Raw genomic sequence first — 25705 nt, 5'->3', positions numbered from 1 at the left:
ATTGATTGATTGATTGATTGATTGATTTCATTCAGATTTATTTCATTCCGAATGAGAAGCCATCATGTAACCGTAGCCAATAATAGGGCTCAAGCCCAAACGAGTTAAAACCTCGGTCGGGCATTCACCAAGTGGAGAGAGCTGAGAGATTTGAAAGGTTTTAAAACTGATTCTGAGTTGGCCCTTTTCCTAATCGACAGGTATGTAATTTTCGTTTTTCTTTAGAGAATATACCGCAACTTGTTAGACGTTGTTTCACTTCAATATATGACGACATGGAATTTATAAGCACGCTAAATGTAACGTTAGCTGATATGAACTGCTTTTGTCTAGTAACGTTATAACAAACGCCACAAAATTATCTGCAACTGTGACCATGAACACAAATATACAGCAGGCAGTTGTCCTCAGTTTATAAGAAATTTAGAGCTACACCAGAACATAATTTTCCTCTCGCTCTCCAAAACAAATGCATGCGGTAATTGCCGGCTGCAGTCAGAATTTTACGACACCAGGCTGTGGGTGTCATACCGCTTCGACTAAAAGGGGCGCTATGATCAACGAAAACGGAAAGTTCCGCACAGCTGCTTTAAGAGCTACATTACAGTAAAGTGACATAAATTTATCAACTTTCTAGACTTTTCTTTTTTTTTAACGCTTACCTTAACCCACTTAGTCATTATATCCACATTATTGATGATTATTGATCCAAAATATCATTGTATCATTGAAATATATTTTCTAAAAAAAACAACATTGATTTTTATATCGTGTTTCGAGATAAAATCTAAAAATATTGTGATATAATTTTCATGACATATTGCCCAGTCCTAGTACTTACCTGCAATGCTTGAATAAGAAAACAATATTTGTCTTAAAATCAATCTTATTTATTTATTTATTTGTTTTTAAAGGTCTTAAAAAGTATTAAATTTAAGTTTCTGATACCTGTAGACATCCTGTTCAAGGTTCGTCCAGCTGTGTGTATGCAGCTGTAGGAGGCGGTCAGTGGTGAGAGTGGCCTCCGGTCAGACAGAGCAAGATACATCTGTCAGCTGATAACTTCATCCAGCAAGACCCCTGTTGACTTTTACTGGACCTTGAAGTGAATTGTCTGGGTTAGCACAGCCCTTTCCTACCCACTACATAGAACACACACACACTCAGGCACAACCACGCACACTAACACACACTGGCGCGTTAACAGAGGCACCTTGAGTGGAGCTGTCAGGTTTATGAGGAAGTTGATTACTGTTTGGGGGCGAAGCACAAATCTAAGGAAAATAGATGGAGCAGTCCAAATTCAACATTAGGAGAAATGGGACAGAGGGGGGGAAGGAGTGTGTGTGTGTGTGTGTGTGTGTATGTTTGTGGGTGTAGGGGTGGGTGCAGGGCGGGTGAGGGGGGCATAATAATATGCACTCTCTGACTCACTCATCTCATCTCTTGCTCTTCAAGCTGTGCTTCATGTTGCGATAAGGTTTCTTATTTTCTCATGAATAGTCACGAAGCAGCAGCTGATAGTTCTTAATGTTAATTAATTCCCATTGTTAACCCCTAACTAACCCTCATAAGTAAGCGAAAACAGCTCCCACCAGACGACACGGATGGGTGCACAATAAAAACCGCAACGCTCACCAGAACGTATCCTCTGATAACTGTAATTGACAGCATTGTGCTGCCTTTATCGCACTGTAATTGCTCTGTATTTCTTGAATGAAGAAGGTTTCCTCCAGATATCTGCAAAACATTTTTCATAATTGAAAAAAACTGTGATTTATAAATCAATTAAGATTTGCAAGGTTGCACTGAGGGGTTCAGACACGGCGTCCTTGTGGTTTTGCCGCTCGCTTTTTAGTGCACTAAGGTTAACAGCTCTTGTGTTGCTCTGTCAGCTGGCTCTCTCCTCGCATTTTCTGTCCTCTTACTCTCATTTTTACTCCTTTCCCCACCCCTTCCCCTCTCTGTCTGGGTCATAAATCTCTTTGCCGCACCGCAACTTGGTCGTTAGAATTCTATTAGCTGTAAATATTCAGTAAGGATCCTCACTTAGAGTCCCATGTCCCTGTTATCAGACCTGGTCCAGCTACGATCGTTACACCGGCTTGTCTTTTATGGTTAAGTCAAACAACAGGAAACGATTTATAGGTGGATGCTCACAATTGCCACTTGAAAGGATGGATGTTACGTTTAGTGCCCAACTCTGAAGAGTGGATGATAAAAAGGAGAACAGAGGGAAAGTCCACATGAGTACAGTTCACATGGCTTTCACACGTTCCTGCTCTGCTGGTGAAGCATTAAAATATTTTCTTTCTTGCATCGCAAACGAGTTCCTCCAAAGAGAAGCAATCAATCATAACCATATTGTGACCAACGACTGCGTTGTCGTCACTGTAACAGTCATTAGCAGAGCCCGAGGGGAAGGCCTCCCGTGTTAGCTCATGCTATAACAGAAGACTGCTCCGGCAGGGTCCTTGTTGAGTAAACACACATTAATCTTGTCACACGCTCACCCTGATGAACCCAGGTAACGGTAACCAACGCCCTCGCTCCTCACTGCCCCTGCCCCCCCAGGCAGTTATTTAATGAGTTCTTTAATTCACTGTATTGTCTGTTAATGTCTCCATGGTTCTGCTCAGGTATACGCCTCTGGGAAGCCGAGATAATTGTGCCCACTTTATCATTGATTCAAGTCTGATGAATGGCCCTGGCTAAAATTCAGTTTGTTTGTGTCTTCTCTGCTTTCTGCGGCCCTGCGTGCGGAAGGCCGGGGTGAATGTTCTGCTGCAGGATGTCAACGGAAACATTCCTCTGGACTACGCCTCCGAGGGAACTGAGACCAGCTATATCCTCCGAAAATACCTAGAGGAAAATGGTAAGGCTCTGCGCACCTCTCATTTGTTTTGCGTTGCACAGTGAAAGAAAGACAGAGAAGTAACTTTGACATTTCACATTTTATCATGAGCTCCATTACAGTTTGATTTAATGATATACAGTGGCTCTTTTTCATACTGTCAAAACCCTTTCAGAAAAGAGGAAAAATAAGCGTGAGAAAGAGTGAGGAAAAAGTAAATATAGGGATAATGTGAATGGTTAATATCTCATGTGGCGTCAAACAGAAGGTGTTCTGTGTGTGTGAGAAGGTAAAGTACACCCACAGGCCTAATGGTGGATTGCAACTGGGACACTTGTCTCCCAAAGTGGAAGGAGAAGGTCAAAACAGGAGCTGCGAATAATGGAGATAAAGGCACAGGAGAGTTGGAAGCACACAGAGACGAACGTGGCGGAGGCGCAGACACAGAGTGACAGAGGGAGAGGCAGGGAAAAGTGCCAGAGAAATACAGAAAGACACACAGAGAAAGGGGAGCAGGGACCGTGCTGACAAAGCTAGACGGGAACAGATATAGACAATGATGGAGGGTCTTCCCTCATCCATCTGCCACTGGCCGCGAGTTCACATGACAAATGCGAGCTCCTGACTGCAGACAGCTAACTCATCAAAGCTCAGACCACCCTACACACACACACACACACACACACACACACACACAGGCTCACTCTCTGACTCCCCAGCCGCTGAATCTTTTCTGAGACTTTTCTCTGCTTCTATCTGCCAGCCCCCGTGGTGATCTCTCCCTCCTGCCTACCTTCCGCTCCCCTGATACACCCCCTATCACGCTGGGCTTTGCCGCCATGAAACACACTCTTACTCACACAGGCTCGCTCTGCCTTTGTTGCTATAGCAACTTGGCTGTACACTCTCTATCCCCATCAAGTTTTTTGAGTTTATGGGAAAAAGACAGACTGTCCATGTGTCTCTACATCAGGGAGGAGATGGTGGTTTTTTCTCCACATTGTCCTCGCCGAGTCACTTGTTTTTTGGGGAGCAGCACTGTAAAGAAAAGAATCCTCTCCTGCGATGGTTATGTTCCTATGAGCATGTCTCAAAAAGCTACACACACAGTGGCCCTCATTCATTTGCATAGACAAACTTATTGATCGGCTAATCTAACCAGTCGACTTGGAAAAGTCCCATTAGTTAGAGCCCTAGAGCTTATCCAAGTAAAATATAGATTGATTGATAATCAATCCACTCCATTACAGCAGCCAAGTCAGGTCCACTGTCTGTACGTGATTATGGAGCAGTCCATCGATCTTCATAGTTTGGGCTAGACGCCCTTTGTAGACCTCTCTTTGTCAATGTCAGCCCAGGAGACAAGCTACAGTGGCCTTGAACCACTCAGGTCAGGCACCGGAGCTCTGTAGGAGCATTTGATGACCTTCTGATTTTTTAATTGAAGTGTCATCAACATCTGGATCACGTTTAGCCATCGCTTGATCTGCCAGGCTTTGGTTTCAGCATGAGAGGGTTTTCTGTGTGGCGTCAGTTTGTGGGTGTTTTTATTGTCAGTGCTGTACACACAGCCATCATCCTCCCTAAAATTTGCATACTGTAGTTGTGTTGTAATTCAGCACTGACACTGCATAAGCACTATCAGAGAACAGCACGCTGAACTCCAACCAAATCCTGTTGAGTAAATCAGTTCTGCACAAACTGGGAAATCTTTAAATGCAGAACATGTCAGAACACTGAATGCAACTCATCCATACATATTGCAAAAGTCAGTAACGTAACTAGTTTTGTTTTAAACAGTTCAACTTGGGATTTAAAGATTTGACATTTTGGGAAATATACTTTTTGTTTTCTTGCTGAGAGTAAGAGAAGCTTAATTGAAACCATTGATGCCAAGCAAGCAATAGTTTGGCCCCATAAAATGGCAACTTATCGTCTTAACACTTTGGATTTTGTACAGATTAAATGAACAAGATATACTTTAAAGTGTTAATTAGTGAGCTTTAGATGTGTGGGCCAGTTTTCTTTGGACAGAGTCAGGCTAGCTGCTTCTGGCTGTTTCAAGCAGGGTGTGTGCAGGTCCTTAAAGTCTGAAAATGTCTTAAATTCAAATTAATAGATAGTGGGTCTTATAAGTCATAAAGTAGTCGAAAATTTGAATTTATGAGGTCTTTATTGCCACAAACATTTTGATATGATTTCCTTCTTCTGCATGAAAGTTCACATTTCTGATGTTACAAATCTTTAAACCCACCACTGTCATTTTACTTTATACTTGCACTTACCTGTTGGCACAATTTAGATTCACCAAACTCAGTCTAATAGCTATGATCCTACACAAAACCTACCGCTGCATGGGACTACATATTTAGTTATCACCTGGAAGTGAGTTATCTTTATACTTACCCGCAATGCTTGAATAAAAAAATGATTAAAAAAAAAGTTCAAAAATCTGTTAAAAAGATTTTGAATAGCATTAAATGAAGGTGTCTGATACCTGTAGACACCCTGGTTTCAAGTCTTTATGCTAAATAGTGTTGTCACGATACTGGAATTTCTAATGTCTATACAATACCTAGAGAAATATCAATATTCGATGCCATTTTCAATGCAATAATTTACATTGAGGGCATAATTTTTTTTATACAAAGATGAATATAACAAGGCTTTAACATGATGACAACTACTTTTCTTGCTCATTAGCAGAGAACAGCAAAATGTAGTAAACATTAACAATAACAGAGAGCAAGAAAGCCCATCTGGTACTGGTGAATTGATGCTGCAGAAAATGAGAACTGTAACTGTTTCAAATGACCAGAGTCGATCACTATGTATTGGCAAATCAATATTTTTGCAACACTAATGCTAAGCTAAGCTAAGCTAAGCTAACCGTCTCCTGATTCCATCTTATTTTTAACACTTAGAACATTATTGATATTTATGTTTATTTCATACACCCTGATCACGTCTTTTCGACTCTGCACCTGTTAATATGGATGTGCGTGTGTCTACCTCTGCTATAAATAAGAAAAGGACATTAAAATAACATACGAAAGCACATCAGCACAGATAAAAGCGGATTGATGGCATGTCCATAGAAGGGCACGTAAGCACAGAGCAAGCATATAACCATCGACAAAAGCACAGAGCAAGGCACATAAGCAAAAACAACAACACATAAGTACTATTACTAAAACAATCACATAGTCATATAACCAAAAACATTAAGAACGCACAATACAAAAGTACAGCATTAAACACAACATAGACTAAAACACATAATTACAAACACACTGTAACATGTGTCTCAACTGTGATTGTTTTTTAGGTGTGGATGTGTCATCCATGCATGCCATGAAGACACAGAGACCCAGCACCATGCTGTCTGATGTCAGACAGCTCGTAGCCACAGGGGGAAGCCTCAACCAGCCCAATGATGACGGGGTCACTCTGGTAAGCGAGGTCACAGTGTGTGTTATAGTGTGTGGGAGTGGGCATCTCTTTGTCTCTCTCTTCTCCTGTCCATGGTTTGTTGTCTTTCTTCAGCTCATTTTTTTACCAGATACTGTGGCCTCCTCTTTTTGCTGTCATAACTTAACCTTTCTTTTCTCTCTGTCTCTCGGCAGCTCCACATAGCGTGTGCCAGTGGTTACAGAGAGGTGGTGTCTGTGTTGTTAGCGAGTGGAGTGGACCCTCATCCTGCTGACAACAACTTCTGGACCCCTCTCCACCTGGCTGCTAAATATGGACAGGTAACTCACAGCCGCTCTGCGAAATGTCAGAATGTTGTTGACATTAATGAAGTAGTCCTCTAATTTCTACTCATCTAGCTGCATCGATCCGGCGTGATTGCAGTCATTAATGAAATGAATGAAATTACAAGGGAAATATTGATGGATGGATTGTTCCTGTGAGAAACTTGCCTCCAGTTACCCTGCACACACTCTGATAAACTGCTCTTTTTGGGCCTATTGATCAGAAACAGTCAAACGGCTGGCGCAGAGCAGCGCCGCACATGCATTTGTTACAGCATTTTAGATTAGCAGTTTAATGGTCTCTCTTAGAGGGAGAGAGATTGATTTCCAGATGGGGCGGAGGTGAGCTGTTGGGAGCGATGAGATCTGGTGGTTTGGGAGGGGTCCAACTTTGAAGGAAGGGAAGTGATCACGTTCCCATCTTGCTGACCCGACTGGATATTTAATTACATTTCTGGGCTGTGTGCTTGGGCTGCTGACAAAAATAATTTATTCATTTGGTATTTAGAGTCGCTCTCGACTTCTTTAGTTCATCTACCCTCAAGTCGTGTTTTTCTTCCTCTACTAGAGTGTGTTTTAAAAATTCTTTCTTCCTCTCTGTTACCTCGCGGCCTTTCTCTGCTTCATTCATGCAGATCTGCTGCCCTTGTTTGCTCTCACATGTTTCCTTCCTGCAGTTGTTAGCTGAAAGAATGATTGTTATTCAGTAGATCTAAATGTTTAAATCTCTCAGACAGCAATCTTCTAAATGGAATAATAACCTTCTTGTGTGTCTTTGGTTTTAAGACCATCTGCATATGCAATTACTCTGTGTGTGTGTGTGTGTGTGTGTGTGTGTGTGTGTGTGTGTGTGTGTGATATCTAAGTGCATCTGACCTAAGAGTGGCAGTCTGGAGGATTGGGGAATCGATTAGGTCTCCCCTGCAGCACTAAATCACCTCAGCCATCGGCTCTTAACTGGTGCCAGTGCTTTTGCCTCCTGCATACCAACTACTTCCTGACCCTTCTTAACACTCACTTCCTGTCACCTTTCCCTCATACAGACAGTGACATGTCAGTAATGTAGGATATTACGGGTTCAAGATGTGTGTACGTACCCAGCCAACACAGTCACCGGTCCTGCTAAGAAGATGTTTTGCTGATATGAGGCACACACAAACTGTTGCCTGGAAACACTTGCTGGCAGCTGCAACACTCGCTGTTATGTTAAACCCAAAGACCCCTTCTGCAGTGTGGCATTCGTACTACACTGACCCTTTAAGAAGATACATGACCCTATTACTGCAGCTAATTAAGCTCCCCCCTCTCGGTCTTGTGATAAGTCAGACCCCTGCTCTCTGCGTCCTTGGTTTGAGTCGAGGCTTTTCGAGATGTGCTCTCTCGAGAAGAGAATTTTAAATAGTTTTGTGTGTGGAGTTCCACACAAAAATGACGGGATGTTAAAATACAGCCCTACTGGGACTGGATTAATTTATTCAGTTTTATAATGAAGGCGCATGTGAAAGCTGTGGCAGTGCAGCGACCACCTGATTCAGTTTAATTTTCTTAAGTACTTTAATGTTAATCTTAAGATTAATTGTCAGGTCTGACAGATATGAAAGGGACATTTGGATCCTTACCAAAAACTGAATCGACATACCCTACTCTATAAGGTTGCTCTGTCCCCGCTGATCCCTGTGTAACAACCTTTTCCTGATCCTGCTGACCCATTGAAGAGTTCAGATCTTGTGGTGCCACTGACGTGTCGTCTGTATTTATAGGGTGTGAGTGCAGCTGACGTTGTGGGTAGTAGAGATGCTGTAAACTCAAAGCTGCACAGCTGTTGACGTGGGTCAGTGCCAGTCTGAGCAATGTGCTTAATCACACTCTTCTGTACTGCAGATGATGTCTCATTACTCTCCTATAGCACAAAGAAGTTATGCTACTTTTGAATGCTCCTCCAGAGCCACAGAGGACATCACACAAGTGTAGGTTTGATTTCACTGAAGTGCTGTGACTCTCTGATAATAGTTTGTTTTCAAAGTGGAAATATGTTCGAGGGATCCTGATATACAACTTCAGTGAAAATCTTCCAGACATGCTCAGTCTTTAAACGGTGCTTGTTGGATTGCAGCTAAACGTGGTCATAAAAACTGAACAGTAGGTGAGGAAGTGTTAGGTTTATTATTTTCCTCCAGTGTTTTCCAGAAAATGTGCCATGGTTAAGTAGGTTCTTGTGTTTCATTATCAGCCTCGCTCTTCTCATTTTCATTTTGAAATTATGCCTTCCTATTTGTTGAGCTGCTGAGATTCTGAGTTTCTGGGTCATGCCATCTTTCCTACATTACCAAGAAGTGATAAAGAAGATTCTTGTCTATTATCAGTAAATTGAATCACACTTCAGATACTTAAACACAATGCATACTCGGAATGAAATGGTAACCTGTGGCACGATAGACCACGATGAAATTCACGATAATATCTGTGTTTCAAGTTTTAATTATTGTTAGAACTGTGTTTGATTACCGCACTTTGAAAAACTCACAATAAATACTGTCCAGCATCAAGCAAAGTTGGCAAAGGTCTCCCAGATGCAGGCGCAGCATGCAACGTGGGTTTGTTTTGCATCAGTTAAAACATGGTGGAAGGCAGTGGCAGCCTTATCTTTTACAAAGTGGGTGTGAATGAACCCAGTGATGCTACTCTTCCATTGTCTTTATCTACAGTGATGCAGACACCTGAGCTAGCATTTCAAAGTTGGGCTGCTTGTGCACCTCAGTTATTAGAGGTTTTTATTTTTCATTAGGTTTTTTTTTTTTATGTTTTCATTTTGGTTTTCAAGTCAGTTTAGTTTTAGGTAATTTCCAGAAAGGTATTTCTTGTTTCAGTTTAGTTTTTAGTCTTTTTAAAATGTTTAGTTTTACTTAAGTTTTTATTAGTTTTGGTTTTATTTGTAGTTTTATTATTATATTATGAGGGGTATTTGTCAGGGGCAAGATTTAAGAAGCTCAGCACAGGTATTACAATACAAACATAGCTTTTTGTGAAGGCAAGTGGCATCCCAGTCTCATTGAACACATGCACCAATTCCTTACTCCATATGATGCGATGCGATGTGATACGATACGATACGATACGGTATGATACGATACGATACAATATGATATGATGTGATATGATACGATATACTCTTTTGTCCCCATAGGGAAACTTGTCTTGGACTCAAGCGATGTACAAGTTTTGCTACCATACAATAATAGTCCAGAAAAAATGAAAAGCATACACCATAAAAAAACATACTACACATAATTGCACATCAACCACTCATGTATTGCACAGAACACCTGTGTCTTCTGCTTGAGGGTAAAAGCTCATGATCAGCGTGGAGAATGTGGGAAGAGTCAGAAAGCACTTATGCTTGTTGTGTTGACACATTTGGCCAAATTGAGAAAGACTACAACCAAGGACATTTATATATTTCTCTCTAGTCTAGATTTTTTTTATTTCAGCAAACTATAATGTTTTTTCACGGCCAGTTTTAGTTTTTAGTTCAGTTTCAGTTAAATATATTAACTTTGCAATGCACCAATATAGGATAAAACTTGGCGAAATGATTTCAGTGTGTATCATTGCTGATTATTTTCGGTATATTTTAACAATACCGTGATAATACTGATAACTGTGATCATAATTTTCATACTGCTTCATCTCTAGCGCATACACTAATCCCAAATCAGTAGTCACAGATCACATAGTGCAGCCGATACTCCACAGAGTTAAAGACGGGTGGTGGCAGAGAATGCAAAAAAAAAGGCCGTAGAAGATGAAGGAGTAATGAGAGGGAAAGGAGAACATGCCTGACTGAGAGCCTGTGTGAGCCTACACTTTAAGAAAAACACAGACAGAACAACAGAGGACAGAGGTGACAGCCATCACATGTCACTGTGTGTAGAGATGAGAGTAGGTGACTGCTGGGTTCTTCCACTGTGACATGTGATGGAAGATAGTCTCATTATTAAAGGATCTCCTCAGTCAGGGGGCAACACTTGTATAGACCTGTCATGTGTGACACACAGTGTTTGTCTCGTCTGCTCTGTGTTTAAATTCCAGGTCTCTGTCACATCTGCACTGTAGCAATACATGTGGGAATAACCGCTGACTCTCCTCTGACCTTTAACAGGAGGATCTTCAGAAATCTGCCATGAAATGCTTCTTTTTGCTCTCGTACTGATGGTTTGAAAGTAGATGGCGTTCACGGGGCCCCAGAAATGTTTGAATTTTTTTAGCATCTAATGAAAATGGATGTGGGTGTTTCTCCCATCTCTTACAGACAAGCATCGTTAGCCAGCTCCTGAGGCACGGAGCAAACCCGACTCTGTTGAACTGCAACCAAGACAAGCCCTCAGGTACAGTAACATATTTAGGCATTCGCACAAATATACACTCGTGCACGCACAAACACACACAAATATTGCTGCTGGAATGGGCAAACATGTCGTAGCAAGCAAGAGTTAATGAAGCAAAGAAGTGGAGAAATGGATTTTGACTGTATGCCTGCGAATGCATTAATAATCACTGTGCTAATATGAAACACAGGCGCACACACACACACACACACACACACACACACACACACACATACAAGGCTCCGTCATAATCAGTCTCTGCTGAGCCTATCTGCACATTTGAGTGTGAGAGAACTCATTTATTAATGAAAGAAAACATGAGCACCTCACTCATGCCCGTACACACACACACACACATACACACACTGATTAAAACTGGGTGTTAGCAGTAATCAAAAGAGGCTTGTGTGATTAATTTGCTAATGGGCATAAAGGTATCATACCAAGAGGCATGTTTTGTTTTGTTTTGTTTTTTTAATAAGGGAATCTTACACGATCAACAGAGGAGATCTGAGTAAAGACAATTTGCATTGATTCAGTGTGGGGCAAGTTGTGTGTATGGATCCTGTTTTGACTGGTAGACACTGCAGCTCAGGAGAAACTTAATTGATGATTCATGATTTAAATAATGAGTTGCACATAGCAGATTGCTACCATCTGAAAAATGATGCCTGCTTATACAGTGATATTGTAATCATTGATCCCCTTTAAGTTCTACAATCCTAAATTAAAGGTACCCTGTCATATTTTTAACCACTAGAGGTGCTGTGGAGCAATTTTTTTTGCTCGTACTACAAACATACTGTGATGGTTATAGAGACAGATTATGGGTATTGTTCTTGATAACAGTTTGTGCTGATGCTATCTCTTAAAAGGTCCAACGAAGACTTTTTCCCTGAGAACAATGAACTCTTTACACGTTTCTTCTCAGATGATGACTCTTTTGCATTATTGCTTGGTTTGGAAATCTAAACCTGTCTGTAGCTTCTCTCACAGCAACACAGACACAGGTCAGTTCTCTCAAACAGGCGTTTATTCGGGCATTTCTGTCCGTCTGAGGCATCTCCTTCTTGTCATGCCGTGAAAACTCGTCAGCTGCTTGTCATGAAGAGTTTCCCAAAGCTCTTAAAATCCCTCAAACGTCTCTCCACCATCTTTTCGACCATCCACTTCGGCCTCAGACATTTACAAACTAAAAGTTGAGCCTAGCAAGACATTCTCAACACTGCGCTATACACGGTCCCACAGCAAATTCTGCCGTAGTAGCACAACAACGAAAATTTGTTCCACCACAGAAGTACAGGTAAGTAAACAATGAACTAGTGCCTTAGCTTCAACCTTTGCAATCATGTACATTTTACCCTTAATACATCAACTCAGTCACATAGGATGTACATTTTAACCTTATTATGCATTGTGCACATTGTGAACTAAACACTTTTAAATAGCACTTACACTGTCAAATAAGCATCGACTTGGAAGTCTTGTTAAAATGGCCGGTATGATTTTGGGGAGGAGTCAGGCCAAGCTAATTCTAGGACCATCCACTCCTGGATGAGTTCAAACTTTTGCCCTCAGGATGCAGTTTCAGGACACACATAAGAAGGACCAAGATATGTTGCATCTCCTTCATCCAAAGTTCAAACAGCACTTTGGCTGCACTCCTTGCACATTTGCACTCTTGAGCACATGTGGCCTGTTTGGTATAAATTCTGATTTCCCTGCTCTGGCTCTGTGATTTATTGTGTTGATGGTCGTCCATATTGTCTTTTATTGTTTTAATGTGAACTCTGGCTGCAAAACAAATTTCCCCTGGGGGGACAATAAATATAAGCTTGAACCTTGAAATGGTAGGGCGGCCTGATGTTGTTCCCAGCTTTCATTCACTGTGTGGATATCTATTTTTACATTACAGATGATGATAAAAGACTTAAACATGACCAGTAAAATCTGATGCTTTTCGTGCAAGCTGTTATAATATGCAGTGTTAAGTATCGGCCAATACGTCTAAAGATGCGTGAATATGCACACATTCCTGCCAGGTGCATGCAGGCATTAATACTTTCAGAAGAAGACAAACAAATGAAACACTTACCTGACATACAGGCCTGCTAACCCATCAGCTATAAGACTTCCTATTCCATGAGCTGGTCATTTCAGGTCATCTCTGTCAACGAAAATCTGCATTGAAGTACAGTATTTTTTTTTTTTTGTTAAGAAAGCTAATATGAAGCTGAACAGTCATCAGACGATATCTAAGACGGTTTATCTGTCACTCAAACGTGATTGGTCAATATTGCCAGACAACAAATGGAAACTAGAATGCTTCCCAAACAAACATCTTGCCCTATGGTCTACAGATTCTGCATTCATATGCAGATATCTGTCTGTTGAGATAAGGGCTGATGTTGCTTGTTTTCACGTCATTCCATTGATCGACAGTCGGAGATGATAACACTACAATAAACATGGCAGTATGCCAACAAAAGGCACAGAGGAAGAAGACTGGCAGCCAACGTAAACAATGCAAGTTTCAACATTTTCAGAAAATGGGCTTTGCAAATGTTTTATGAGAAATAAAGGCGTTCCGAACAATCAAAGATACACACAAAGCCTTTTGAAGAGAAGGTTGTAAACACAACTGTGTTTTCTTACAAGAGAACTCCATGGGTACCTTTTAAGTCTTGACATCTCTACGTTCTCTCAGTGAATGCTCAGTCTCTCTGTGGGTGTAATGGCGGTCATTTACATATTTTCATTAATTTCAATGATATTAATGTTGGATGGAAAGCCATTATTGGCTGATGATCCCGATCAGTCTTGCAAATTCTCCTCCCACGCACACACGCACAGCAGGGGTGAAACTCCCTGCGTCTCAAACCATAGCAGAACCGCCTTAAGACCATTCACTGAACCAGGCTGCTGATAAATGTAGTGAAGTCACTGTAAATGTAAGAGGCGTCTCTCGTGTGATAGTGATGAATTGTGTCATATAGACGGGCTTTGGGCTTCAAACCTCTCCATTGTGAGATAGAATATCACAGCTGCCTGTAAGCATTTGCTCCCATAGCTTCATCACACCTCTGACTGCCTCACTCCAGCCCTAATCAATAGCTCCTTCTAGCATGTAGGCTCAGAAAAGATGTGAGACAAGCCCTTAGAGACTGAGACAATCCCCCCTCCCTTTCTTGCCTCGAGCCCCACACCCCTCCCTCAGCAGCCACATGACGAAAAAATGCCAGAGCAGGAGATTGGAGTCTAGGGGGTTGTCAGTCACACAAAAATCTAAAGACAGGATGAAGCCATTCCCCTCCCTCGTGCCCCGTTATACCTCATTACAGACTGGGGGGATCTTATCTCCCCCTTCCTTTGAAGCACAGTTGGATTGATCCACAGTGGGGTTCACATTCTCCACCAGTGCAGGCTCGTCCACACTGATTGTGGAGAAGGGTTGGTATGGCAAAAGAGAGAGCAAAGACTAATATTATGGTCTTAAGGGAACAGTATTACAAATATTATGTCTTTTCACCAATGGCACAGAGTGGTAATAAAATTAATTTTGGAGCTTACAAATTAGATTTTGAAGGTTTCATCTGTATTAAGTTAAATTTCTCTGTGACATTCAAATATCACAATGAATCGCTGAACTGATTAGCCCGTCTTGTGTATCTTATCACCAGACATTTCCGCATCAGAGCCCATAGCTGATATGCTGCTGAGTGCAGAGGAGAGCTGGCTGCAGAGACTAAAGGACCCCTCCGCTCCTCTACCCTCCACTGACCAACGCTATGATGGCGGTTCACACGACCTCAACACTCCTGTCAAGAACTTGTAGGTTAACAGTTTCATAGGCACAGTGTTGCCTTATTGTTACTCCACAGATTGTGAATCCTGTTTTTTTACTCTCATTATTCTCTCATCCTTTCCCCCAAATCTGCTCCCCATCTACTGTCAAACTCTATCCCCTATCCTCCGATTACACAGGAACCCCCTGGGGCTCTCCATCTCTAAGCGGGACAGTCTGCTGGAGAAGTGTGCCATGTTCAGAGAGGCAGGTGGAGCACTGAGCCGACAGCCCTCACAGGATAATGGCCTAGATGGCCCCTTTAGCTCCGGAGCCAGCAAACTGGAGCAGGTACCTTGTTACAGCTTCTTACAGCTCCCACACTGCAAAAAACACAGTAAGGCAGTAAGAGCCAGGGCTGTTGGATCGAATTTCGGGAGTCAAATATTAATTGAATAGTGAAAAAATTAATCCTAATTCCATGCTTAAATTACAGTTCAAGTGTGTATTTTCAAATATTTCTATAGAAGTGATGTAGGTGGTTTGGCGCAGAGTCTGCAGTGATGTGGGAGTTGTGCTGGACCATTGTGGTGAAGAGAGAGCTGAGCTGGAAGGCAAAGCTTTCAATGTACTGGTCCATCTAGGTCCCAATCCTCACCTGTCGTCATGAGCTCTGGGAAGTGACCGAAAGAATGATATCGCAGATACAAGCAGCTGAGTTTCCTCAGAAGGATGGCTGGGCTCAGCCTTGGAGATAGGGTGAGGAGCTCGGACATCCGGAGAGAGCTTGGAGTAGAGCTGCTGCTCCTTCATGTCAAAAGGGGTCAGTTGAGGAGGTGTGGGCATCTGATCAGGATGCCACCTGGGTGCCTTCTGCTAGAGGTGACCGGGCACGTCCCACTGGTAGGAGGCCCCGGGGCAGACCCAGAGAGCACACTGGAGGAATTTTACATCTCGTCTGGCCTCGAAACACCTCTGGGTCCCCCAGGAGGAGCTGGAAAGCGTCCCTGGGGAGAGGGATGTCTCGAATGCTTTGCTCGGCCTGCTGCCCCCACGACCTGGTTTGGGATAAGCAGTTTAAAATGGATGGATGTTGTCAGCGTGTCCTGACAGCAAGCAAGCAAGCAAGCGTCCGAGTGTCGCGCCGCATCAGATGCTCTCTGTCCACACACTGAATCCCTTAAATAAGCACTTCTGTCTTGTCATGTAAACAAACCATTCACCTATCAGCTCAGTGCTGAGATCAGACTAGAGACCCACTTAAAAGATGAGTGAGTAGGCTATTAGCTATATTCCTACTTTTTAAACTGAAATTAGTTGTTTGATATTGTGGTATTTACTGTAAATGACATACAATAAAGCCAACAGCAAGAACGTTGTTATAAGAGATGGTCATTTACCTTGATGAGACTACTACAGATAACCAGAAACTTTCAGCTCCTTGGCCAGGTGGGCAGTGAATGATTTACTTTAGTGGTGGCTTCTCTCCTGAATTTTGCTGTCATTTATGGTTGCACTAGTTTGACAACATAGGACAGGAGAGAGAGGTGAAGTGAACGTTATTCAAGCTGGCAGGAACTCGTGTTACGTACAACAAAAGCAAGTGCCATAGGCTTAAGCTGATAATGATGACTAGCAAAAAAAAAAAAAAAAAGGTTTTGTCCGTGAACCTTGCTTATTATTATTGAGCCAAATTTTTATGCTGTGTTAATACTAAAGCCATGGTTAATGTATGTTAGTTGAGTAAATTTAATTTATGATAATACCATGATGAGAGTTTTGATTTTACACCCCAGTAATTAATTGTATCAGAAACAATTATAAGCTGAATTTGAGCTTTAAAAATTCAAATATTATTTAAATATAACTAATAATAAGGAATGAAATTGACTGGGATTATAGAGGACTGACAGCTCTAGTAAAAACATACATAATCCCAAATGTCTGCTAGAAGAAAATTTTATATTTTCCATTTGTTTCTGGAGACCACTGTCCCAGACTTTAAATTTATCATGTAAAACACTCTCTTAACTCTTATGTTGCTTTTCCCTCAGGTCAAACTGATGCCTCCAGCTCCCAACGACGACCTGGCGTCCCTCAGCGAGCTGACAGACAGCAGCCTCCTCTACGAGATGCAGAAGCGCTTCGGCAACGACCAAATCTACGTAAGACTCCGCTGTCCTTGTGCCACTAAACTATGAAGACCCCCTCGACATTAAACATGCATTAGGAGACAAAGTACACACGGAACACTGAGAAAGATAAACACACACACTCTCTTGGGTAAAACTGGGCCACTACAGTTGTTTATTTGTAGCCGAGTGCTGTGTTGTTTGCAGTCTGGGAATTTCAGTGTGGTGTTTGGATCACATCGCACGTTCTTTATACCCATGAGCACTGCAGCGGGGTTCCTTCCAGCATACTGTACATGCAGTGTGCTCTGTTTCTGAAGTAAAAACACCACATACAGTTCATCACAAATACTGCACCTCCTATTCTGAAGACGATTGTGCGGATAATATTAAAATTTTAGACCCCAAGCTACTTTTGCAGCCAGTGACTGGCAGTGAATATTTTTTTGACCGTAACTAAATTTGTATTATTCATAGTAGTCTGTACACCCTTGTGTGTTCATGAGCTGAGTCCCTTCCCATTTCTGTTTCGGCCTATGGTACGTAATATTAATATATACGGACACACACACACATACTCACACTGGTGACAATTACAGAATCAATACCATTTAGATCGATTGAAAAGACAAATCCATAACTATATTCAGGAGTAAAATGCCTTCATCTCCAACGATTTGGTCCATTTTTTATTCCTGTCTTTTTCTCCTTTCCTTTAAAACTGTAGTCTGGCCCATACCTCACCACAGGGACCGAGCTCTATAAAGACTGGAACCAGATCAATGTGGAGCTATCCGGTGCACTCTCTTCTCTGTGAAGAGGCAGTAATAGTCTGTTATTATAGAACCCCAGATGGGCGACAGACAGTAGGGTTAGCCGCAGCAGGGGACAACAGATAAGGGGATGACAATAAAAGGCAGTAGAGTGGTGGATGAAGAAAAGAGGAATGATTAGAATTTAGAATAATGAGGGCTGGATTTGAGGCTTCAGTCCAATTTGGAAGAAGAAAAGGTGGAAAGAAAGGACAAAGTGCAGCTATGAGGAGCACGCCTGATCTCACTGTGCGTAACTCCTCTGTCATGAGGTATAGGCAGTACAGCCACGCACTCAATTCTGTTTATAGCAAAGATATTCCTAAATAAAGCCAGGTAAGCAGATAATGGCTTTACATTTGACATTTTCATTCACCTCTTAGGGTTTGCCTTGAAAAGACCAAAAATCTTTTTCACCTGCCTGATTCTATACTTATAGTATGACCTTAAGTGCATAATAAAGGTCATTTCAAGAAAGAGTTGGACAAAGCAGAGATGTGATGAAGGACAGAAATAGGGGGGAGGACAAAGGCGGTGAATGCTCCATATGTTCCCAGCAGGGTGGTCAGAGATGGGGCTTTGATGAGTGGTCTGCTGCCTTCTGCCATTATAGAAGGACCAGTGCACCGCTAACCCCCCCGAGGAGAGCGGCAAGGAGCTGGGAAAGGATGTGACAGAAGACACTGATGAAGGCTGGATTATTGACAAGCATATCACAAGATTAAACAACAGTTAGTGTGGAAGTGGCGCGCTGTTCTCTGAGTTTTATTCTGTCAATAAAAAGCTAAACTTGTAGTGTAAATTCTGCTCCGTGTCCGCAAGCAGTGGGAATTTGTTCAAGTCATTAACCTTGAGCCAGGGCCTAAGGACAGAGCAGCATGTTACAGAATGTTAGCAATGTCGGCACTCTCCCAGGGGACAGAGCGTTAGCTTTCAAACAGCCCCCGGGACTCCTTGTGAGAAACACAGGGTTAGCAGTTTAGTGGAAAGGGTCAGAAATTGGGAGTTGGTTATTTTTATCTAAACGGCCTCAGGGTTTGTGTGTACGCTGCGTAGGCGGGCAGAATTGTTTTGGTTTTTTATCAGAGAAAGGTCATTACCGAGGTTATCGTTGGAGGTTCCTCTCCTGACCTGTCTCTGCCATGAGATTACCATACTCTTATGGTAATAGAGATTGTCACCTCCATGCATACTGATGTAAAGGAAAGAGTGGCACAGCACTTTTTTCAGTTCAGTGATAGCTGCAGGCGCTCTGTAAGTAATTAAAACCCAGCTTCAGCCTGTTTGTATGTCAAAGCGGTCAACCTCACACCCAAAAGATAAGTGTTTAACATAATTAGATTCACGAGTAAAAGATCAGTCAGGTGTGTTTCTTTTTCTCTGTTTTGTAGACTTACATCGGACACATCCTCCTACTAGTCAATCCAAACAAAGAGCTGCCCATCTACTCCACTTTGGTAAGCATGCATTTAAATGACCTCTGTTTCACACAGCAGCCCCTCCAGGATGTCGCATTGTTGGGATCGTAAGAATTCAACGCAAATTCTGCCCACTTGTATTGGTTTTGCACAACCTTGTAATTTCAGCCTTAGAGATAGGGTAAGGAGCTCGGACATCCAGAGGGAGCTCGGAGCAGAGCCGCTGCTCCTTTGCGTCGCAAGGGGTCAGTTGAGGTGGTTCATGCATCTGATCAGGATGCTTCCGGGCTCCTTCCATTAAAGGTGTTCCTGGGGCACGCTGGAGGGATTACATATCTCGTCTGGCCTGGGAACAACTTGGGGTCCTCCAGGAGGAGCTGGAAAGCATTGCTGGGGAGAGGGATGTCTGGGATGCTTTGCTTGGCCTGCTGCCCCTGTGCCCCGGCCCCAGATAAGCGGATGAAAATGGATGGTTAGTGGTAACGTTAGTGCTGTATAAATCACAAAGGCATAGAGGCGTGCTTGCCTGGTTGTGTGTAAGTGTAATAAAGAAAATAGTGTAGGAATAATAAGTATTCAATAAAATGTTTGAACCTTTTTGAACACTCAGAACAGTGCGGTTTTGTTCTCACTGGAATTAGTTGCCTTCAGTTTCTAATGAATAATTCAACAACAAAAAACAACAACTATTTTTGCAATTTTCAGTTACCCTGGCAATTTCACTGCAATAAAACATCCAAGAAAAGCTGCCATGAAATCAAGCATTTAAGGCTGCAATCCCAAAAAAAGCCAGTTAAATCCTGGAGGGACTGACATAGGCTTACGATATATGCTGCGCTGAGCTCTGTTAATGTTGAGTTTGCAATTCTGTGTACTATGATTCATGCCTAAAACACATGGCTTTACATTTGATGGGCTACACGTTTTACATGCAGAAGCATACTATAAAGGAGGCACGGTTGCTGTATAATAAGCGGGGCATGAACAGATGAAATGGACCTTGTGGTTGATAAATAATGCAGTCTTCCTGTCAGTGATACACAGCACTAGGCTGGCTCGGCATCAGCGAGGGAAGAGATGGATTCAGTTAAGCACACACACATACACACATCCTCACACAGACTTTATTACTCTACGTCTCCACTGTAAAGAATTATTTTTAAAACACTATCTCTGCTGGTGAAAAGCATCATATTTAACATATGCAACAGCCAGAGGAGACCGTCAGCTAATAACTGACAGGCTCTTATTCTTTACACATAATTATTTGTTTATTGTTGTGATATCAATCAACAACAGTGTGTCACCTTATTTTAAACAGCAGATAACTCATTCTGAAATAGCTGAAGTAATGCCAGTATAGTGCTGCTTGCCTATGTGGGCACAGAGGGGGGGGTTGGATGGAGGAGGAGACATCTTCCGCTGCCATGACAGAATGGAGCCAAGCCCCCTTTGGCTGTCCCATTCCTGCCCGCGTCTGGATTCACTCCAGGCATCCATACCCAACTGACAGGGTATGTGGACGAGCAGGGAGGAGCCGGTGTGAGAAGGACATATGTCACAACATGTGTGATCTGCTGGCCGTCTGTCACCCCCTCTGGTCTGGTGGTTCACAGCCCATCCTCCTTCGCTTTTCCACAGCCACAAATACAGCACTGGCACACATCCTCTGGACCCGGGACAAATGGGGGTGTTATAGTGCAGTCGTATCACAGTTCAGTATGACAGACAGTGGAGGGGTCACTGTTTTCAATAAAGTTGGATTGCGATTGTTCATAATTTCTTATTTTATTTATCCTTCGTCATAAGTTGAGCAACATTTAAACTATAGTTTCTGTTACTGGCTGAAGTGGAAAGTGTAGGTTTTAGAATCACTTACATTTGAAGTCTTCTATGTAAGACTCAACTAAACTAAACAGAAATATCTAGATGATAACCTCCTTATGAAGATAAAGAGCAAACATCTGAGTAACATTCATCAAACACCTCAGTTGCTCAGAAGCCCCAAAGAAAACATCTTCAAAACTGTTTTCATATCTGTACTAAAAGCTAAAAGTCAACACTTTTAGGCCGTTGTTGAGTCTAATTGCTCATTCAATTGAGTTTTAATGGATATTAAGTTTTGGTCCTCCATTAGCAATATTACTTTTCAAGACACCAGTTACAGATTGTTTCCTTTAAAAAAAAAAAAAAAGTCTCATATGTGCAAACAAAAACTAGACAGCTGCTCAGAGATGGTTAATACTTTGGCCCTGTTTTTTCTTCATGTTTCTATTTAGCAATTTGTGTTGCAAGACATTTTGCTCCAATACACTGTTTCACTTAAAACAATAGAGGAAGAAAGATTCTTGGTACTTTTCTCTATTACAGCAACATGGCCTGGAATTAAAGAAATACCTCACCCTGCAAACAACCCTTTATATATTAGTTACTCACACTATATTACATTGAATTTGTGAAAAGAAAAACATTGGGTTTTTTTCGCACGCCCTCCTCAGTGAATGAAGAATCCAGAAGCCAGACTCCACTGACAAAAGCAGTAATTTTTCCTTGTTTAACAAGGGAGCTGCTGGTCCACCACTGCCTCGATCAGTTAGTTTGTTTGTGTTATTGTGTGACTCTGGTGAGTTTGAACTAACCCTTTCAAACACCAAAGTCACACAATAACCTAAACAAACTCATTGAGACAGTGGTGGACCAGCAGCTTCTGTGTTCAGTGAGGTAAAATTACTGTTTTTGTAAATGGAGTCTGGCTTTGAAGAGAGCATAGATATGTTTCACTTTTAGTTTAGTTTTTTTGTAGGAAAGGGCTGTCTGTTTGGGAAATACTGAGTATCGCAGCTTACAAATAAATTCAAAAATTGCCGCCGACAGACGCCATAACGGGAGATATGATGAACTCACTGTCTTTGGTTTAGTTTTACTCACTGTTTGATGATCCAGGTGCTTCGGTTGGTTTTACAGTTGACTGATTTGCAGGATATATTGAGAGTTGCAAGATGACGCTATGAACCGCATTCAAAAATGAAAACAAAAATCCCCAAACAAACATTCCCCAAATAAACAGGCCTATACAAAACAAAGTTCAAATCAATGGGGTATTAAACGACTTCATCAAACAATGAAAACTAAGATTAACCATAAACACAGCAATTATAGACTGTAATCCCATGGCATCCTCCGCTCCGCACTCACTCCCTAGATGCCAGGTCAGGTGGCGCATGAGAGTGACTCAAAAAATAATAGGAAACTAGGACGTGCTAGAAATGGCTCCAACACTGAGCATATGACTGGATAAATGAGACTTGGATTATACTGCATGACGTGTGTTCGAGTTTTCAACAGATGTTTTGATAATGTTTTGTTCCCTTATAGAATCAATTTATTGAGAGGTTTTTACTTGTTTTAGTTCTTTGTTCGCTGGAGTCATGCGAGATAAATTATGTATATCAATTACTCACCCCGTGTTACATTGAATTCAGGAGGAAAACTTAGTTTAAGTGTGTGTTTAAAATGATGACAGTTTTCACTCAACGCCTAAGTGCTGTCTTAGTCACTTTGGGTTGAATTACATGGTTACACTGAGTGGTAAACCACACCTTGTTAGTGAGCTGAACATACACACACTCACACAGGTATAGAAAGTTATACCCAGCAGGGTTTCGCTGTTTTGCTGAAACTGTATCCTCTGTGTTGCTCAGCCCACGTGTGCATGCATGTTACATAAGGTTGTTATCCAATGTCTTGCCTCTCTTTCTCTCCCAGGTGAGTCAGTTGTACCTGAGCTCCACGGGTCGTCTGTGCTCCTCTCTGCCACCTCACATCTTCTCCTCAGCAGAACGAGCTTACCACATGATGCTGCAGGAGAGACGCCCGCAGTGTTTCATCCTGAGGTACACCGGCCCCCTTTAAGACACATACACACACACACTCTCACTAACACCGTGTGCCTCGGGTGGTTGAGACAAAAATCTCAACAGAGCGGAATAATTGCGAGAATAATAGTGACGTTCAGCTGGCCACCTGGTTCGTCCACGCCCTCCGCCGCACACCTGTTAAACACTCCCTGAGAGATTAATAGCTCTCAGCCTGAGCTGAACGGTGGACCTGTTCATGCAGAGATGGAGGTTTGCTGGGAAAGTTGCGGCGTCTCGCTCTTTGTCCTCGGCTGGACGGTGGCAGCTCCCTGATTGCAATTAAATCCCGTTCCGGCTCTCCAGTGACATTCCCGCTGAGTTGTAACCGATCTGGCAGAGAGTTAATATGCCCTGGCCAGAGGCGATCCATCTCACTCACACACACACACACACACACACATGCAAGGACATTGCACTGTGCATTCTCACATACACACACTTGTTTTCACTCTTTCCCCACTGCACTTTATTCTTCCTTTTCGTGTTTCTCTTTCGTTCAAGCTTCCTGTTTCACTCCATATTTCCTCACACATACACATAAACACACACGCACATCTACACATTTACAGGCAATCAGCAGCCATGATCCCCCGAGGCGAGTGCTCTAACAAAATGCCCTTGAAATCTAATAAAAACTGGTAAATGAAAAGACAGTGGAAAGGCCTTTGGACTTCGCACTCCAGCAGGGCTGTTAGTAGGAAATATAGCTACACACATACACACAGACAAACAGCTCACCACAGCACACTGCGGTCATTAGCAAGGGCTTCTGACCTTCCGAAGCCATCTGTTTGATGTTACTATGCTGGTCTCAACTCTCTGCGTGTCGGTGAGTGTCGGAGCATGTACTGTAGAAGTACCTTATGTCAGATTTAATATTCGCTCAACGCCAAATTAAAAAACAAGCGCCCACTGCCAGAGAAGTTGTGGCAGCAACAACATTTGGACAGAGCAATGTTAGTCGTGTCAGAAAGAAGGAATAGATTATGAATTTGATGGGTGGAGGTCCCTGAAGGGGTGATGTCAAGTAGGTGGAGACATGCAACTGAGGTGACAGATGTGGGGAACACCCCGATGACTAATGCATAACACCTATTCTTGTGAGACACTTCCAGAGAAGTGTAACACACAGATGCTTGATCTTTGCACTGCTCAATTTGCCTTTTACTTGGGATGCCGATACAGACACTGATGTTTAACTAACAATTTGGCTGCTATGGATACCAGTGATTTTTGTTACTGTTGTTGTTGTTTATTGTGTTTTTGTTGTTATTTATTCCCCCTTTTGTGCCAGGAAAACAAAGAAATCATTGTAAAAAGATATATGAACTGTTTTAAAGTCATTCAGCCCTTTATAACCTCAACTTTGGAACTTGGAACAACCGTAAAAATAATATTCTATCACATGAAATCATTTTTTAAAAATTGCTTCAAAAGACATTTTACTATATATATATCATATTCCCTTACTAATATTTATATTATATTGCTGTGAAAACACAAACAAATTCTCCTTTAAACCACTCACCAAAACCAAAATTTTACACAATTGCATTTGAACACATCATGATAACGTTGTAATTTACGCCCAATACTCACTTTTACTACATAGAGCTTGAACATACAATGTAATTCAATGCAACCTCCATCAGCAGTTAGCTCCAGCTAACATTAACTAGCCCTCCTCCTTACAATGAAGCTGTATCAGGGGAACAATAGGCTGCATCCCCTGGTGCATCGATAGTGAGTTTACTGGGTCTTTTTGTCCCACTGGTGTAATGGAGAAGATTTCTGTTCATCCCAGACACATTTCCTTTTGTCCCTGGAACAATGGGACACCATTAGACTGGAGCCCTGCTTTTTAACCTGCACCAAATTGATGGAAACGGAAAAACATCAGCCACTGCTATTAGTGACTAGCAAATTATTTGATGATAAACCGATCCAATCAGCCGATACTGATGTGTGGCCATTAGATAGGTGCATCCCTGTCTTTCACTCTTGATGTCTACTTTCCTTTAATAGCAGCCTGTTAAAGGGACAGTTCACTCCCAAATAAAAAATGCACATTTATCCTTTTACCTGTAGTGCTATTTATCAATCTAGATGGTTTAATGTGAGTTGTGAGTGTTGGAGACATCGGCCGTAGAGGTGTCTGCCTCTTCTCAATTGCACAGTGATAAAGTTGGTGGGTGTAGTTCACCAGAAACTAATAGTTTTTACTTCAAAGTGCTCNAATTGATTGATTGAAAATTGAACGTAAGGTGAAGAATCAAATCAAACGTGCACATTTTTCCCTCTTACTTGCACAGTGATAAAGTTGGTGGGTGTAGTTCACCAGAAACTAATAGTTTTTACTTCAAAGTGCTCACAACAAGGTCTGTGGATTATTTTGGGGGTTGGGGGGGTTGAGCACCACGAGCCGCGTGCCTTTAGGTTCCATTATATTAGAGAGAAGGCTGACATTTTTACGGCCGATATCTCCAACACTCTGCAACTCACACCAAAACAATCTAGACTGATAAATAGCACTAAAGGTAAGAGGGAAAAATGTGCACGTTTGATTTGATTCTTCACCTTACGTTCAATTTTCAATCAATCAATTTTATTTATAAAGCCCAATATCACAAATCACAATTTGCCTCACA

The 25705-nt window shown here is 42.0% G+C and overlaps 1 protein-coding gene across 3 annotated transcripts in view; it reads left to right on the top strand.

Annotated features, from left to right (window-relative positions):
• The window catches only part of myo16 (myosin XVI), a 148636-nt gene that overhangs the window by 57513 nt on the left and 65418 nt on the right, over positions 1–25705 (top strand). For all 3 annotated transcript variants that reach the window (XM_050048003.1, XM_050048004.1, XM_050048002.1), the window contains 9 exons: positions 2767–2875; positions 6183–6307; positions 6481–6606; positions 10919–10994; positions 14675–14825; positions 14979–15129; positions 16833–16943; positions 19114–19179; positions 22906–23033. In XM_050048003.1, the coding sequence (XP_049903960.1) occupies positions 2767–2875; positions 6183–6307; positions 6481–6606; positions 10919–10994; positions 14675–14825; positions 14979–15129; positions 16833–16943; positions 19114–19179; positions 22906–23033 (1043 nt within the window). The remainder of the gene's footprint in view (positions 1–2766; positions 2876–6182; positions 6308–6480; positions 6607–10918; positions 10995–14674; positions 14826–14978; positions 15130–16832; positions 16944–19113; positions 19180–22905; positions 23034–25705) is intronic.

The sequence above is a fragment of the Epinephelus moara genome, chromosome 7 (assembly GCF_006386435.1).
Source record: "Epinephelus moara isolate mb chromosome 7, YSFRI_EMoa_1.0, whole genome shotgun sequence".
NCBI lineage: Eukaryota > Metazoa > Chordata > Actinopteri > Perciformes > Serranidae > Epinephelus > Epinephelus moara.
The sequence above is the reverse complement of the archived record's forward strand: the minus strand, read 5'-3'. Positions and strand labels throughout refer to the sequence as shown.